This window comes from Hemicordylus capensis, chromosome 3, assembly GCF_027244095.1.
Source record: "Hemicordylus capensis ecotype Gifberg chromosome 3, rHemCap1.1.pri, whole genome shotgun sequence".
Lineage (NCBI taxonomy): Eukaryota > Metazoa > Chordata > Lepidosauria > Squamata > Cordylidae > Hemicordylus > Hemicordylus capensis.
In genome coordinates this window covers 271,062,860-271,080,738 of record NC_069659.1, presented here as the reverse complement: position 1 = coordinate 271,080,738, position 17,879 = coordinate 271,062,860, and the positions used below count along the sequence as shown (strand labels likewise).

Genomic DNA, 17,879 nt, shown 5'->3' with positions numbered 1-17,879 from the left:
GGTGGACTTAATTGGGTGCTGTTCAGTCAAAGCAGGAAAGTGGGGTCAGATAAGCACTAAGATATGCGAATCAATTTGGGTACTAATTGATTTGTACCCGTATCTAGCTGATTTGGATGATTTGGAAACAGAACAAATCACCCTTGTGGTTCATTGGCTAGTTTCGGGTCCAAATTGAATTGCTCCAGATAAGATTTGAATCGATTCGAGATTCAGATTCTTCCTATTAACTGCCCCAGATTCCCAGCTTTCATTAAAAAACAAAACCCTAAGAAAATGCTATGCTCTAGCGCTTGTAGAAGTGTGGTGGTCACTATTTTTCAAGTGTTCAGATTCTTTGGTGTATAACAACTTTTCCTTAATGAATCCGTATGAGGATTCATTACAAACCTCCATTTCTTCTATTCATTTTGATTATCAGTGCTGACTGTCAACTGCCATGTGCCAACTACACCCACACCCCACCCACAAGGCAGTGGGGTACTACTCGGTTTATGTTCTAGGATTTTTTTTTAAAGTGTTTAGACTCTTTGGTGTCTGATAACCTTTCCTCATAATGAATCCCTATGAGAATTCATTACACACCAAAGAGTCTAAACGCCTCAAAAATTCCTAAAATATAAACTAACTATCCAGTGGCTTGCTGGTTGGGATGCCATTAATTTCCCACCCCCACCCACAAAGCAGTGGGATCAAAATGAACAGAAGAAATGAAGGTGTGTAGTGAAGATACCAAAGAATCCGAACACTTCAAAAATAGCAAAAAAATAAACTGAGTATGTGTGTGTGTGTAGTTGACATATGGCAGTTGACAGTTGGCACTGTTCAATGACAGTCAAAATAACAGAAAAAATGAAGACGTATAATGAATCCTCATAGGGATTCATTATGAGGAAAAATTATTAGACACAAAATAATCTAAAAAGTTCAGTATTCCTAAAAAAATAAACTGAGTACCCCACTGCCTTGCAGGTGGGTGGTGTAGTTGGCACATGGCAGTTGACAGTTGGCATTGTCCAGTGACAGTCAAAATGAACAGAAGAAATGAAGGTGTGCAATGAATCTTCATAGGGATTCATTATGAGGGAAAGTTATTATATACCAAAGAATCCAAACAATTGAAAAATGGTGACTGCACAGTTTGTTCCATAAGTCCACTTCTATAAGGGCCAGAGTTTCTTTTCTTTTTTTTTTAAAGAAAGCTGGGGTTCCATGTTAGGGTTAGGATAGGGCAACCAAATCCTCATTATTTCCTATGGCAGAAATATACAAAATCAATTAAAAAACAACCAAGTGCCCCACTGCCTTGAAATTTGGAAGGTAGGTAGCACCCACAGGGACCTACCCACCACCCAAATCTTGTGCCCCTAGGACCTTTATAAGTGGTCCTAATCAATCCAAATCAAATCAAATCCAAATAGAATCTGGGGTGATTCAGGGGGACAGATTCGGACACAAAACAAATCAGGGATGATTCAATTTGGGCACAAATCAAATTTTAAAAAATCAGTCCGTGCACATCCCTAATAACCACAGTACTGATTTGTCAAGCAAAGCCAGTCAAAAATCTTGGAACCATGGAACTAAGCCATATATGTGGGGTGGGGGAGGCTAAATGCATGCATGTGTGCAGACGCACAGAGTTCATTTGCAATCCTACAAGCCATATCATGGAGGATTTTTTGAATGGGATATATGTGTGGTATAGCTACCAAGTCAGGCACTCGGTGTAACATCAGCACAGAGATTGGATAAGGAAGAACCACAAGGATGACATCTTACTTGTCTCCTTTCCAGAAAACTAATTTAGTGTTTGTGTTTTATCTGATATTGGGCAGTAGGAATTAGTGCTAGGCTGAAACTGTTGTGCCCAGCACTTTCAATCATTTTTTGGGTCATATCAGTGGTGACGGCTTCCACCATCTGGGACTGGGGCGGGGGTCAAGAATGCTAGTTGTAAATACCACACAATGAATGTTACACATGGGTACACCCGTTATTTCAATGGGCCTACTCATAGGTAAGAAGTGGCTGAGTTATTTGAGCCACTGCACTTTTCTAGCAGTAGCCAGAACCCCTTTCACTTTCACACACACACAGAGAGAAAAGAAAACAGTCTATGGCTCTTGTCTTTTTTGCCCTTTCATGTCTAATCCAGGGAGACAATGATGTGGGGCACCCCAAGCAATGAGGTAAGGGAACGAGGTAATTAGCAAGCTGTTCCCTCCAGTAGCAGAGAGGGGAGGAAACTGCAGCAGCTGGGAGGAGGAAGCAGGAAGTTCCCAGCCTCACAGTAGATCAGTGGCCTCTTTTCTTTCCTGGCTGGCTGGACACCATAAGGTTTTTATTTATTTATTTTTTAACTACCCATAGGGTGTTTTCTTTTTCTTCTGTTCTTTTTTCTTTCTTTCTTTCTTTTTGGCAGGGGAGTGGCGCAGCTTCTGGGTCAAATGGAGGATTCTTGGGTAAATGGTACCGATTCTTGGCAGAAATGGTACACTTTCACGTGGGCACACAAAAAGGTTGAAGACAATTGTGGTTTGGGTGGGTGGTTTATTGAGATTGGCGAGGGAGTGCTTTTCTTCCCCCCACCCCCACCCCACTTTAAATAGATTATGTCACCTCTTCTGCAAGCTGCAGTGGCTGCAGCACTTGAAGCACTGCTCATTTTTCTCATTGCACCTGCCATTTTCTTTCCTAGACCCTTATGCAGTTGTGAAAAGAAAATGGCTGGCAGCTAGCATTGCTGCTGCTGTGGCTTGCAGAGGTGGCAGTAATCAGTTTTAAAGAGAAAAAGAAAAGAACTCTTTCTAATCCAATGGTAAGCCACCCCCACCCAAACCCCAAAACATTTCCATCATTTCCATGTGTATCCTCATGAAAGTGACACAACACCCCTCCCCCATTTTCATCCTCCACAGAAATATCAGCAACAAGGGAGGAGGTTCCGCTAGTACTAGTTAGATTTAAGGAGTGAATTGCCTTGAGCTTGATTCAGTAAAGATGCAATTGACCACAGAAGATGTTTTCTCAGGGTACTGAGTAGGATGTACTGCCTTAATATCAGGTGTCCAGGCTGGGATGGGATCCTCCTCTTTGGAGCCCAGGTTGACCACAATAAAGCCCTAACAATCTAGGTCCTGAGTATCTCAGGGAATGCTTTCTCACGTATGAACCCTTCTATGTTTTATGATCAGCCAGTGAAGCCTTTTCTTGGTATCATAATGTTTAGAGGTCAGATTGTCCTCCACTGTAAAACACACACACATACACACACACACCCCTTTTCTCCACTCCAGTGGCCGCTATGGAAATCTCTTTCTTAAGAGGCCTGAACTGCGTCGTCTCTTGTCTCCTTTCAAAAACAAATCTATCCATCAAGCTTTTGGAAACTGATTTATCAGTCCTCCTATCTGGATCACATGCTTCCCTCCCCCCTTCTTTTTAGTTTTAGGTGTTTGATCTATGTCTTTTGATGTTTAGTTTGGTAAATCTTGAATTGTTGTCTTAAGGTGTGTGTTTTTTAAATTGTAAATAGTCTTGGGGGTTTATTTTACTGAAAGGCAGTATAGTATGTTGTAAATAAATGTTTTTGCAGTGGTAGGACTCTGTAAAAAAGCACAAAAAGGTTTAGCAATTGTTTTAGGTATCTGTTCACTTTCATAAGTACAACAATTATCCATTCAAAATTAAAAATATATAAATCATGGGGTCACTGAAGGTACAATAGACTTTCTGTCATCTTGATTTATGAGTTGTATTAATTTGGTCTAATTTATCTCCTTTAATAGGTGAGGATTTCTTTTCATTGAGTTGAAATAGTTCTTGTGCAATCTTTTTCACATAAAAACCACATGCATTTCATTTTTAGGGAATAGAGTATAGACTGCCTTTTTCTGACAACTCCTTTAACAGTGCAGACCTGTTCATGTTTACTTAGTAGAAAACCCCATTGTTTTCAATGGGGCTTATTTCCTAGTAGGCAGGGATGTCTCCAAGGGGTAGTGGGTACTCCCCCCAAAAATGTCCCTACTGTCCCACCCACCAGAAATGGTAAGCCACCAGAATGGCTTACAGCAAAGTGTTAGTTAGACATAGTGTATTCTGCTCTAGGGATGTGCAAATTGATTTGGGTACAAATCGATTTGTACCCGAATCTAGCTGATTTGGGTGATTTGGGGACAAAACAAAACACCCCAGTGATCCATCCCCCCTATGAGGATTCATTACACACCTTCATTTCTTCTATTCATTTTGGCGTTGTGCCAAGGGAGATGCTCTGTGCTGGGCAGGAGCAGCAGGCAGTGGACAGCATTGAAAACGGCTGCAGCCTGCATTACTAGACCGCCATACTGGTTGTGGGCAATGCTGTGGGCTCTTTAGCTTCAAATGTCCTCCTGCACAGACTTTCAGCAGGCAAGATGCATTTTTCTGCTTCTTAAAATACAACTTTGAGGATCAGTTATGAAATAACCATCAATTGGGCCCCAGACAGATATACAAAATAGAGATGTGCAAATCTATTCACCTATCAATTGATTAGGGTCAAATTGGGGGTGATTTGATTATTTCACCCCAAATTGAATCACCCTGAAAAGAAAGGGTCAGGTTCAGAGTAGAACAGAATCCTCCCAAATTTGACCCACATTGATTTGTGTGATTCTGGCACCATTTTGGGGCCCATTTTGCTGGGAAAATGGACCTCAAAATGATGCTTCTTTCTGGGGAGAGCTGGTCTACCAATTGGAATTAGTGGGTAGACCAGCTATCTGAAGCGAGCTGATACACTAAGTCTGGAATTAAGTGTTGCTCTACCCACCATGTGGATGGTGTGAAGTAACCTGGTAGGGAAAGATCAAGACTATTGTATCATGAGGAGCAAGACCATTGTATCATGAGGAGGGAAAGTTTAGTGTCTGTGTTGGGATCTAAGCCATGAAATGTAGTGTATGCATGTTACAGTCCCTGTGTAGAAGGCACAAGACAGCCAACTTGCGTGAGAGTTAGTGGCCTGTATAAAGCATTGTCTCTCCCTTTCATCTCTGTTTGAGCCCCCTTTTTTTAGTTAGTGATATAATTAACTGCATTGCCTTATCAGCGTTCTGTGTGAGAACATTGCTGATTATACTGTCTCTGTGTTGGCCATGCTTTGCTCATGTGTGTCTGTTCACCAGCAAGTGCAGTTTATTTGTAATTACTATAAAAGGCAGCCCCTTTAGAGTGCTAATTGGATCTCATCAATGGACTAGCATGCAAGTGCCTCGGACCAACACCAAGAGTCACATCCCCTACTGCAACCCTAACCCTAACCCCTACACCAGTAGTTTGTGTTTCAAGATATGTAAATCTTTTACCCCTTTATATTTATCTGATCAAAATGGCATCTATTCTTTCCGTGTGTGTGTCCATCTCATTCCCAAGCAAAGAAACGTGCCCCTGGCACAGCAATTGACGCAGTGAGCAGAGTCCGAGGGGAGCATTCTACCATGAAAGGAAAAGGAGGAGGGGGAGGCTGCTGGATGAAGAAACAGCCAAATTCCTGGTTTGCCCCAAATGGAATATGGGTGCTAGGAGCTTGTCCTATGTGTTCAGTAGGGTGGCTCCCCTTCTGAAAGGACTTGAGTAGCAGTTATGGAGTGGCCTCATCCTCGAAGGCGATTGCCTACTGTCTGACGGTGCAGGGGATTGAAGAAACAGCGTTGATGTCTGTCAGGGATATAGCTCTTCGTTGTGTGTGTGATTACTGGCTTCTCAGCAGAAAGTGTAACTTTCATCGTAAGGAATTATTTTGTACAGCCTGTTGGCAGGCTGCCTTGTATATCAGCATGATTTATAGCATAGAAGGTGGTGGTGGGGGGGTGTCATGAATTTTGGAGGCTTCCCCTCTATCACTGTTCAAGTGGCCTCCATGCAGCGATGGGATGAGCTTCAGTGAGTGAAAATTGGTTGGCGTAGACACACCAAGGAACCTCTGTTTGCAGGGGGAGGAGGGAGTTATGAGGTAGGGGGTGCCACCAAACCCCTTTATTCATTGAAAGAGGGGGCCTCTCACCACCCCTTCAGAGAAAGGTTGTGTTGTGTGAGATCACACGCAGACTGAATTGGCTGAGACTGTGTGCTTGCAAGCAGCAAGCCTGTGGAGGCTTGGGGGCTGGTCTGCTTGCCCCCGGCTGGTAGCATTGGGGGCATTGGGGGTCCCATTATGTTATGCAGTCGGGCATGTTTTTTTGGGAGCCTGACGCTGCAGTGATGATGACACCTGGGATGGAGTGTCGGCATTGTCCAGTTAGCTTGAACTGATTCTAATAAGAACATAAGAACAGCCCTGCTGGATTAGGCCCAAGGCCCATCTAGTCCAGCATCCTGTTTCGCACAGTGGCCCACCAGATGCCAGTGGAAGCCACAGGCAGGAGTTGAGGGCATGCCCTCTCTCCTGCCATTACTCCCCTTATTCTGAGGGAGATAAACTTGGGCTGAAGCCTTCAGACTATCTGCGGCTTGGAAAAGAACCTGTTCACTGCCTTGCTTTGAAGCAGTGAGGAGATAAGATTAATGGTCTTCTGAATACTAGAGTTGTGAGAGGGAGGGGTGGAGGAGGAGAGACTGAGATTGAGAGTATGAAGTCAAAGGGTCAGTGTGGAGGGGTTTTGCTGGGCCCCCTCCCACTGGAGAATGACTGAAACGGAACTCTTTCTTGTGACTTTCTCCTCCCCCTCTTTATTTGTCTGAATCTGAGTTAACTGAATAGTTTGGAGTGTTTCCTGCCCTTTCTGACAGGGGAGGGGGATGGCAGAGATACCTTGAGTTTTGAGCTAATTAACAGACCCTTGCCTGGAGTCTTAATAACAAGGGAAGAGGAGGGACAAGAGTGTGCCCAAAGGCCTCTCCACCCTGATTGAGCATAGGAAAAGCCAGGACTGGGCTGTGAACCCCAAAAAGGTGCAAGGCCCTGCACAATCAGTAGTGTTTTGGGGAATCTACAGGCAAGGGTCTCTGCTGTATCCATGACAGACACAACTGCCCCCTAAAGGCCACCCAAAAAACCGGTGGAGCAGTTTGTTGGGCTGTTTGAATACTGGAGACATTCTCCATCTGGCTCAGATCTTACAACCTATGGTAATTGAGGTTGTGGCAGCCTGGAGCTTATGGCAGTGGAATATTGGCTGCAAAGAATCACACCCACTTTGAGAGACAATTACTGGCCTGCTGCTGGGCTTTGCTGGAAACAGAGTGTCTTGCTAGAGATGCCCCAGTGACTTTATGCCCAGGATTGCCCATCATGGCCTGGGTGTTAGACTCACCGTGTAGGCCATGGTGCTTTGCAAAAGTGACTAATGTGTTTGCCTTTTCAGCAGCGACTGCCCCTCCCTGCAAAGTGTTACCTAGAGACCAGAGGCAGGCAGCTTGGTTTACAGCTGGCACGAGGAGATTGATGCAGATGGAGGGCAGCTGCTCTGAATCTTATGTCTCAGACGGTCCTATTCTGAGAGGGGAGGGGCAACCCAGCCAGTTCACTGGCTGGCAGTGGAGCTTATGGTCATAGTACAAACTAATGCATGACATCTTTTTCATTCACACTGACCCTTGGGCAGTGTATTTACAGAGACCTTACTGGATAGCCTTCATAATGGGAGGCAGTGATAGGAAAATGAACCATGCTTTATGAGGGGGCTGAGCAGTGGAAACTGTTTGCTTACCACTCTAGGTGCAGTAAATTCTGTCTATATGAATGCTGCCCTGCCCCCGCCCCCTTCATGCTTTTGGTCAAGCAATGGACCAAGTGGTGCAGATTAGATCAAGCCTCACAGAGGATGAAGAGTTCGTGCTGGGCCGGTGGGCCCATGAGAAATCTGGGCATTTGAGTGAGAAAACCATGTTGGTCTGGGCAGTCCAGTGAGGAATACCATGCACTGTGGCCCAGATCAAAACTGTATGTGAGCAGTGTCCCATTTGTCAGCAGTGCAAACAATATCCATTGCAATCCACACCTATGGCTATAGGCCATATCCACCTAGGGCTGTGCCTGGGGAAAATATGGCATGTGGACTATATTGGCCTATGCCAGCCTCTGGATTATATAGAAAGTCATGCAGTGGGGTCCACCATATACAGACTCTTGGCAATTTGATCAATCATTTGAGTCTATGGATCAGATCCAGACAGATGATAGTTATTTTGCTGGCCAAAAAGTAGGAGCATGAGCCAACCAATGGATCATACATCAGATGTGTCGCATATCTTATCACCCACAGGCCTCTGGCCTGGTGGCATGAATGACAAATGAGGAAGTTAGTCCCTATCAGCATCTTGGAGGGATGGCATAACACATGCCAGTTGAATCTGGGCTGGACCATCAGCCCCTTAAAGAAGAGAACATGTCTTTTTAGAGACTTATGACTGTAATTCTCCATTTGAATTGCAGCCCGCCCCCGCCCCCGGGTCCTGGGAGATTGCTGAGGAAAATCACCTACCTCTGTGTGTGACACCCTTGGGTACAAGGGTGGTGGATGCTATCAAGGAGGAAATTAGAGCAATATCACATTCTCTGTTCCCTCCTGAACCTGACTTGTTTTGTCTGCATTTAGCCATGCTGTGCAGCTCATTGGTGAGAGAGTATAGCTCCTTGTGACTATTGGATTGAGTAGCCAAGGAGTGTGAATGTACCAACAAGTGTGAATGTAAGCTAGTGGAGAATGGAAGGGGAGGTGGTAACTCCAGGAGCTGGGAATGCATATTGGGTGTTATTTGAAGATGTTAATGTTCCTGTTTATCTTGATGTAGGAAAATTGCATGAGAGAAACTGAAGTTGTTCCTGTGATTTGCTGTGACTCTTCCCCCGATAACTTTGACTCAGCCGCTGGAGAATTGCCTTGGTCCTACCCTGCTAACTCAGGCCCAGCACTTCATCGGCGATCCCAGCTGGCAACATTTGATACCCTCCATAACAACTTGGAGACTGGAGTGTCATTTCGAGATGGACATGACTTAGCTACAACTCATGATTGTACCCATTATTCAGCTGAAACTGATAAGGGAGCGGAATAATGAATGGTGGGAGTGCATCAGCTATGTTGACTGTGACTGTAACTTTACTGAACAATCTAACCTGACTTCACATGACATACTATGTTGTGTTACACACAGAAGACCTGGGAGGGCTACAGTGGGAAATGAAATCATATATGTTAAACCATGTTAGGAATTGCCCTGAGGAAATGTTACCTAGGGCCTCTACCATCTGACACCCGAGGAATATCTGTGGATATTCCATGGAATAAACACTCACATTTTTGGTAATTTCCTGGGCTTACATCATCACCCTGCCCATGACCTGCAGGGTGATAGGCTTAGGCAGGTAGATGCACACCTTCCAGTTCACCTGGAGCCTATGTCTGTTTGATTCAGGCTCACCATTGACATTTCAAGGGCAGATATTAGGGTATAATACCTTAAGAATCATTATACCTTGAAGGCCTTTGGCCTAGTCATCCCAAAAAGGAATGGCCACACTCCTAGAAAGACTTGGCACTACAGCAGGGGCTTTGAGTGCCTATGACAGTGAATCACTTGCTCTGAGGCATGCCAGCACCTCAGCCTTGAACCTTTCAGTGACCTGAGATTACTGGACCTAGGAGCCTTGTCTGGGCAAGCATTATCCTCCAGTTAGAAATACTGGGTGGTCTGCCATGAGCCCATGTGAGCTCAGGGTGATATCAATAATAAGATAGACAATATGCTGAATATAATCACCTGCTTATAGTGGAATCGAGCAGTAATTACAAAGTAAGCAAAATGAAAATAGAATTTGGAAGCTTACAATATACTCTTTGGCAGAATTGGATTAGACCCTACAGCTTTATTTATTTTTTATTTTATTTATTTTTTCTATTTCTATACCGCCCTTCCAAAAATGGCTCAGGGCGGTTTACACAGAGAAACAAATAAATAAGATGGACACCTGCCTCCAAAGGGCTCACAATCTAAAAGTAACATAAGATAGACACCAGCAACAGTCACTGGAGGTACTGTGCTGGGGGTGGATAGGGCCAGTTACTCTCCCCCTGCTAAATAAAGAGAATCACCACAATAAAAGGTGCCTCTTTGCCAAGTTGGCAGGCTTTGAATGGGATTCTACTGTCGCATGCTCTAGGCACGATAGTGTGGGGACAAAAGCAAAATGTCTGATTGCCCCTTTACCACACATTGTAGATTCTCAAATGTGAATGCTCAGATTTTATGGAACATATATTACCTCAGCTAATCATATGAGGGAAAGGATGCAAGCACTGGCCTTCGGGTAAGGTGTGCCCCCTAAATGCAGGCATGTATGGAGGGTGAACCTACCACCATAACCAAGGAGAATGTGAGTGGCACCCTTGCCCATTTAACCTTGTTTTGATATAAGGGATTGGCTGGACTCAAGTATGTGTAATATTGAATCATTTTATTTATTTATTTATTTAGTAAATTTATATACCTCTCCATACAAAAAAAGTTCCAGGGTGGTATATAAATCATGTCATTCAATAGAATGGCACAGATATTACCTGACCACCGGTTAGTGCCTGTACAACCTGTGTGATAGACATTTATGAACCTGTCACTAGACTACATGTTCAGCCCAGCATAAAAGGCATTGGCAGCCTCACTAGAAGGTTAATTTTCCTTCCTGTTCTGTCCATTATGAGGTTCTCACTGCCATCCTGCAAAACAGAACATTGTTGGTAGGAAATCTTCAAAAAGATTTGGAGCCTTTCAGCTGCAAAGCTTGTATGGTAGTATCATCCGTCCTGTTGTATAACTATTTTACCTATAGCATATATATATATAGAACTTATATCCATAAGCAGCCTAGTTCATATGGTATTGTAGAGCCATGGTGATTTCCTGTCACAGACAAGGAGTGGACTGTAGTGACATGGGAGGGAGCGATCCACTTGTGCAAGATCATTGTATATGAGGAGGGAAAGTTTAGTGTCTGTGTTGGGATCTAAGCCATGAAATGTAGTGTATGCATGTGCCAATCCCTGTGTAGAAGGCACAAGACAGCCAACTTGTGTGAGAGTTAGTGGCCTGTATAAAACAGTCTCTCTCCCTCTCATCTGTGCTTGAGCCCCTTGTTTTAGTTAGTGATATAATTAACTGCATTGCCTTATCAGTGTTCTGTGTGAGAATCTTGCTCATTATACTATCTTTCTGTTGGCTATGCTTTGCTCATGCATATCTATTCGCCAGCAAGTGAAGGTTATTTGTAATAAACTATAAAAGGTTGCCTCTTTAGAATGCTAATTGGATCTCACCATCAACTAGCATGCAAGTGCCTTGGATCAATACTAAGAGCCACATCCCCTACTGAAATGGGATCCCCAATAGTAGGGATGTACACGACCAGCTCAGGGTAGCCAGCAGTGGGGTGGGGAGCGGTTGCCTTAAAAAGCAGGTAAGAAGCTCATTAACTGCTCATCCCCGCCCCACCACTGTTCCGGTGGCATTGCCTGCTCTCCAAGACGCTGCGTGTGGCTGCGGTGCTGTTCCCTGCAGCCTCCACACAGCATCTGCACACACATGGATCTCATTGCTGTTAAAGAGAAGAACAGCACACTAGTGGAGAACTGGGTTTTGTGGTAGCAAGCATAAATTTTTGCTAAGTAGGATCTACCCTGGTATGCATTTGAATAGGAGACTACCTCTGAGTACTGTAAGATATCTTAAAAAAACACCTGGAAATTCAGTAATCCAAAAATCTTAGTTTAAAATTAGAGTTAAGATGCTTTTCATTTTCATTTGTGTTTTAAAAAGAATGGAACTTGCAAGTTAAGGTGCCCATCTTAACTTCTGTGCTGTATAAGCTGTAAAGACTTTGTACAGTCTGTTATTTGATGATGGCTTTAGAAATGAGGCTCTATGCAAACAAACTTTCACGATCAGTGAGACCCGGTTTCTTCGAGTGCGTGAGGAGAGCGCGCTAAGCCTGCTCTCCCTGCAGATGAGCGGGAGGGAGCCCTGGGCAGCCGGATCGGCCACCACATGATTGCTGGCTCCGTGACGGAGCTGGCGGGGGCTGGGGGAGCAGGGACTGATCGGCCCCCACAAGCTCCAGCATGCCCTGCACAAGCGCGCAGGGCATGCTGGCTTGTCGCCTCCCCTCCAGGGGTCTCCTCGTGAGTAGCCGCGGTGCGGAGCAGCTACTCACGATCCGATAGCCCAGGTTTGCAGAGCGCTCGCTCCGCAAACCCGGACTAAGGGGCGGGCTACTTGAGCAGGTTAGCCACTCAAGAACCACCAGGATCTCAGCCGAGCCCGGTGGTTCTCATGATTGAAGAAAATCAGGCTAGAGGAGGCTAGCCCGATTTTCTTCAATCCTGAGTATAGCCTCTTTGCCTTGATCTTTCAGTAGGACATTGGGCTAGGGAGGGATGCATCCAGGCAGACATTTAACAGGTGCAGTTTCCCTAATCATTTCCTAGAGATGCCACTGATGAATTTCTGCCTGATGCATCTCTGATCAAGGCAAAGTGTGGTGCATGGAGTCTCATCATATACCAGACTGTACAGCTTATATGGTGCAGAAGTTAAGATGGGCACCTTAACTTGCAATACGATTCTTTTTAGGGCATGAGTGAACAGCGGGGGCGGGGAGGAGCAGGTAAGAAGCTCCTTACCTGCTTTTTAAGGGAACTTCTCCCCATCCATCTGAGAGTGTTTGAATGCCAGCTCCTGAGCTGGTTTGGCGTTTCCCAAATTATTAAATTTGAGCTATGCCCTGTGGGCTAGCTCAAGGGACAGCACAGTCTCTGAAACCTTAACAATCAGCCCCTGGAAGAATTTTGAATAGTTCTTTTCAGTGTCCAGAAATTAGACAAAGGATGGGTGAAATTTTGAAGAGGCATTCAAAGGACACCAAATAATGAAGGTGCTTTATAGTGACACTGAAACAAAATACATTGTATATCTCCAGTCTAGGTAGTAGTATGTGTGTGTCTCCCTCCACCAAACCCATTTGCAAGCTCTTCCTGTTTGAAGCAGAATACACATAGTTAGAAAATAAGTTTCATTTACCAGCTGACCTTCAGCATTCATCCTCCCTGCTTCTGCGGTGACACATGCATTTTGTTTGGAGCTGGCTAAAAGAGGCTTTATAGAAAGAATGGCTTACTTAAAACAAACCTGAATGAATGGTGATCGACTGGTGAAAACTGGCTTTCTCTTTGCCTTTCACAAAACCTAGTGAAATGTAAAGCCCATTTGCTTTTTTTAAATGTACCACTTTTCACAGAGCTCTTCCTATCTCTTAATTTATCTCAACTGTGAGCTGTGAGCTGTTCCAGTACTCATCTGACAAATGCTTTTGTTGTTCTATTTGTTTGCAGCTTGTATTAGACTCATCTAAAGATGTCAACCTCTGTTCTCATTCTCTTAACATTCATAACATCTTCTATCTCCAGTGTCTAGTTTTAACAATTGTATATTTTTCCTTCTTTGGAACGTATGGACTGATTTGACAAATCTGTCAGTACCTTTTGTTGAAGCAGATTCTAACAGTCAGTGTAATAATGATAAGCTGTTACCTTTCAAGAAAAAGTGTTAAATATATATATAATGGATTTGTCAGAACCTGGGATTATGTTCATTTTCCCCAGCATGCTGTCTGCTTTCTTAACATTTTATACCAGGTACAAGTACAATTAGCCTGTACGATCTGTGGCTATTAGAAACATTTAAAAGTTTTGTACATTAGTGCGTTAAAGTTTTCTAACCCATTGCATGCGATTAATGAAATAGTCAGCTTCTTGCTTTGTTGATTATAGGGCAGTGTTTTTTATGTCACTGTAACAGAATGATTGATCTGTTTCAAGAGGAAAAATCAAATTTAATGCATGTGCTTTCTTCTATATGTTATACCTGTTAGTATTTTTTTAGAAATTGGTGTATTTTGTGCATATGTAGATTATAAAAATCTACATATTTTAAAAGGAGGCTATAGATTTTAATACATACATTTTATAGAATACTGTTGAAGTTGAAACTTCATTTCAAGAAGCACTGGGCTTTGTTTAACTCTATATTTTTTAGTATCCAAGTTACTCAACCAGACTTTTGCTTAATTAATAACTATAGGATATGAGGCAGTTCCAGTGCTGCTTTTTCTATTAACTTGCAATTTCCTTTAGGAAATGAGTAAACAGGGGAGGGGGGTGGGGTGGCTGCTGCAAATAAATGTGGCACAACTGTGAATTGCCAAAATTCATTTGAATTGAACTATGAAAAATGCCTAAATCAATTCTAAAGTTGAATGCCTTAACTGATCTGAGATGCTGTGTTTTTGTTTTTGTTTTAAGTGGGGATTGGGAGTGAGAGGGAAAGATGCAGAATTTGCTGGGTCACAACTCTGATTCTTGTTGCTCCAGAAAGTAAATGCTTGAGATGAGGTACAGTATACAACCCACTCTCCTAGCACAACATCAAACGCCATGATATTGCACTCATTACAAGGCTAATCTAACAGGCATTATCAGAACAGAACCATAATATGTGTGTTTACTCCAAAGTAAGTCCCCCTTAGTTCAATGGCGCTTACTCCCAGTTATTTATTTTTAAATGCTGATAACATTTTGATGTATCAAAGCTACATTTACATAAATTACTGTTCCTTGTCAGACTTCTATTTAGTTTTCTGTCAAACTGCATTTCATGCAGGACTTTATAATAGAAAACAGCTATGTTATCAAAACATAGGGATAGGAAGTTGCCTTACACTGACTCAGACTATTGGTCCATCTAGCTCAGCACTGGCTGCACAGATTTGGAGTGACTCTTTAGCATCTGAGGCAGAGGTCTTTCTCAGCCCTATGTGGAGATACGAGGGAGGACACTGAATATGAGATTTTCTGCAAGAAGAACATGTGCTCTCTAATATCCCTACATGTTGCTCTATTATCAGACATAAGAACTTAAGAACAGCCCTGCTGGATCAGGCCCAAGGCCCATCTAGTCCAGCATCCTGTTTCACACAGTGGCCCACCAGATACCTCTGGGGAGCCCACAGGCAAGTGCATGCCCTCTCTCCTGCTGTTGCTCCCCTGCAACTGGTATTGAGCCAGTTTGCCATAGAAGGGTTGGGTTAAATTCTAGAAAGGAATTGTAGCTCTTTCTGAACTAAAGTATATGAATTACTGCAGAAGTCCAAGAAGGGTTCTGTTAATCACCTGAAAACAAGCAGCTTTCCATATAAGGAATATTTATTAGTCCTAGAAGGGAAAGTATAGATCTATTCAAATGGGGACTGGAATCTTTATTTTAAGTCAAGTCACTGAACATAGTTGATATTAAATTCTATTATGAAATTTATAGTTTATCCTATTTGTTTTATCCAGTTTTGTGGCAGTGATGGGCAGGTAGGAACTTTTGACAACTAACAACTACCTATGTGCCCCACTAATTATACTTATTCAATCAGAACTAGTAGAGTGCCCAGCATCAAGAAGGAACATCTGTTTCCGTATTGCTTCTCCTACAGACATTTTGCCAGGCTCTTCAGTGGTTTTGCATCTGTTTTGCATGCTGAAGCTCCCAGGTCCAATCTCTGGCATCTCCAGGTCGGGCTGGGAAAGACTTGGGCCTGAAACTTTGGAGAGCCACTGCCAGTCAGTGCAGACTGTACTCTTCTAGATGGGCCAATGCTCTGACTTGATATAAGGCAACTTCCTATATTTCTATGTTCGTCAACAATTCAGGAGTGGATACAAAATGAACCCCCAAAGCAAAAGTCGATCTTCTTACAAAGTGCTCAGTTGTAGCAACCAGAGGATTTTCTTCTCTCATACCATGTTTTGGATTGGGACCTACCACACCATGGGATGCCCTTGTCAGTAGCTATAGTGCTTATAAGTCTGGGAGTTGGGTGGACAGCTGAACTGCTTCAGCCAGGGGCATAGCAAGGTTGGAGTGGGCCCAGAGACAAGATTTTAAAATGCCCCCCCCTCACTGAAGCTCAGTTCATGAAATAAAGAAATCTTAAATGAGGCTGAAGAGTGGTAACAAAAAGCATTGTGTGTTTGTGTGTGTATATATATGTGTATATATATGTGTATATATATGTGTGTGTGTGTGTATATATATGTGTATATATATGTGTATATATATATGTGTGTGTGTGTGTGTATATGTGTGTGTGTGTGTGTATATATATATATATATATATATATATATATATATATATATATATGTATCCTGGATGTGCCTTGGAATGTGCGTCCCAGTGCCAGCTGATTGGCTGGGCAGTGGACGGGCCTGATTGGCTGAGGTGCACCCAGGAGGATTGGTCGCCGCGGCAGGCCTGGCTGCAGAGGCCAGAGGCAGCGGCGGGCCCAGCCCAGCCACAGAGGCAAGGCCAGGGAGAGGAGTGGGGGCGTGCAGAAGTGGCGGTGGGGAGGAGAGGTGTCTGGGCCTGGAAGTGGAGACTGGGGCAGAAGGTGGGGGGAAGAGGTAACCGCTGGCCCCAAAGAGCACAGATGCTCTGTGCAGGGTCGGCTATATATATATAGCCGCAGCAGCAGACACAGCATGATAGAAGTGAATGTTTTTATATGGGGTAGGCTTCCCGTGAAGCTCCCCTGAAATTTGTCTCGATCCAGTCTGGAGTTGAGGTTGTAGGGAGCAGCAGCTCCACCTACAAAGTCAAAAGTTCATTTCTGGGCAGCACATCAGATTTCAGAGTATTCTAGGTACTTGAAGGTGACAACACGTGAGCACTGTAAGATATTCCCCTCAGGGAATGGAGCCGCTCTGGGAAGAGCATCTGAGGTTCCAAGTTCCCTCCCTGGCTTCTCCAAGACCGGGCTGCAAGAGACTCCTGCCTGCAACCTTGGAGAAGACACTGCCAGTCTGTGTGGACAATACAGAACTAGATGGACCAATAGTCTGACTCAGAAGAAAGCAGCTTGCTTCCTATGTTCCTAGAATAAAAAAGAAACCACAGCAAGGTTTGGCTTCAGGAGGTAATGGATTTAACAATATCTTATACACATCAGTATTGGTATTAATTCCTATTTGCTCTTTTAGTGCCATAGAAAAGACAATTTTGTGGGTTTGGATGCTGAAGTATTTAAGAAATATGTTTGAAAAATAAAATAGGCCATTTTCTGCAGAAGGCACTTAGGTCTAAAACTGTTGCAATGTTTAGGGGAATCATTTCAGATTAATAGTAAATCTATTCCTTTATATCATTCTGTGTCAACTCAGGATGATCCGGAAACACCAGTCATTTGGCCTGCACACAATGGCCTGTAATAGCTTTCTAGATGTTGAAGTGGATGAGGTAAATAGTTTATACTACAGATTTGAAATTTCTCTACATAAGTAATTGATGTGTTTAAATCTAAAGTGAGTTTACAGAACCTGCACTTTCACCTATAGAAATTCACAAAGATATATGGTTCTTAGGCTCCACTGTTGTATAACAAGTGTCCATTATGAAAATCAACACAGCTTTTTATTAATTAATAGGAAAACCATGTAATTTATACTAGTGTTTATGGGCCTCAGTGTCACAGTTTCATCATTTATCTGGGCAGCCATGTAACTTGTATCCGTCTTTTGTTTAATTTTAGCATTATGTAAGCACCTAATCACTTGTGTACCTGAAATTACTTCTTGTTCTTGATTAACATGTGCTAGTGAGTTCATCTGAGTGTGTCTTGTTATTAAGGTTGCTTTATTAAAGTCACCTTTTAATTTCCTGAGTTAATTAAAGGTTTCTGTTATTTTTACAATCTCCCAAGTTCTTTGATGGCAGACATTGTAGCTTTTTACTCATTTGGATTCTTGTAATTTATCACAACTGTCAATAGACTTGTTGAACTATTTACTTTGCATTTGGA

General features: G+C 43.2%; 1 protein-coding gene across 5 annotated transcripts in view; it reads left to right on the top strand.

Moving 5' to 3' along the window:
* Positions 1–17,879, top strand: part of ATRNL1 (attractin like 1) — a 1,008,890-nt gene that overhangs the window by 824,779 nt on the left and 166,232 nt on the right. Inside the window, exon 28 of one of the 5 annotated variants that reach the window (XM_053305801.1) lies at positions 8,782–16,164. The exons of the other annotated variants lie outside the window; for them this stretch is intronic. Within the exon in view, the coding sequence (XP_053161776.1) occupies positions 8,782–9,045 (264 nt within the window). The 3' untranslated portion in view covers positions 9,046–16,164. Of the gene's footprint in view, positions 1–8,781; positions 16,165–17,879 lie in introns of those variants that run through there. 5 annotated transcript variants of the gene reach the window in all.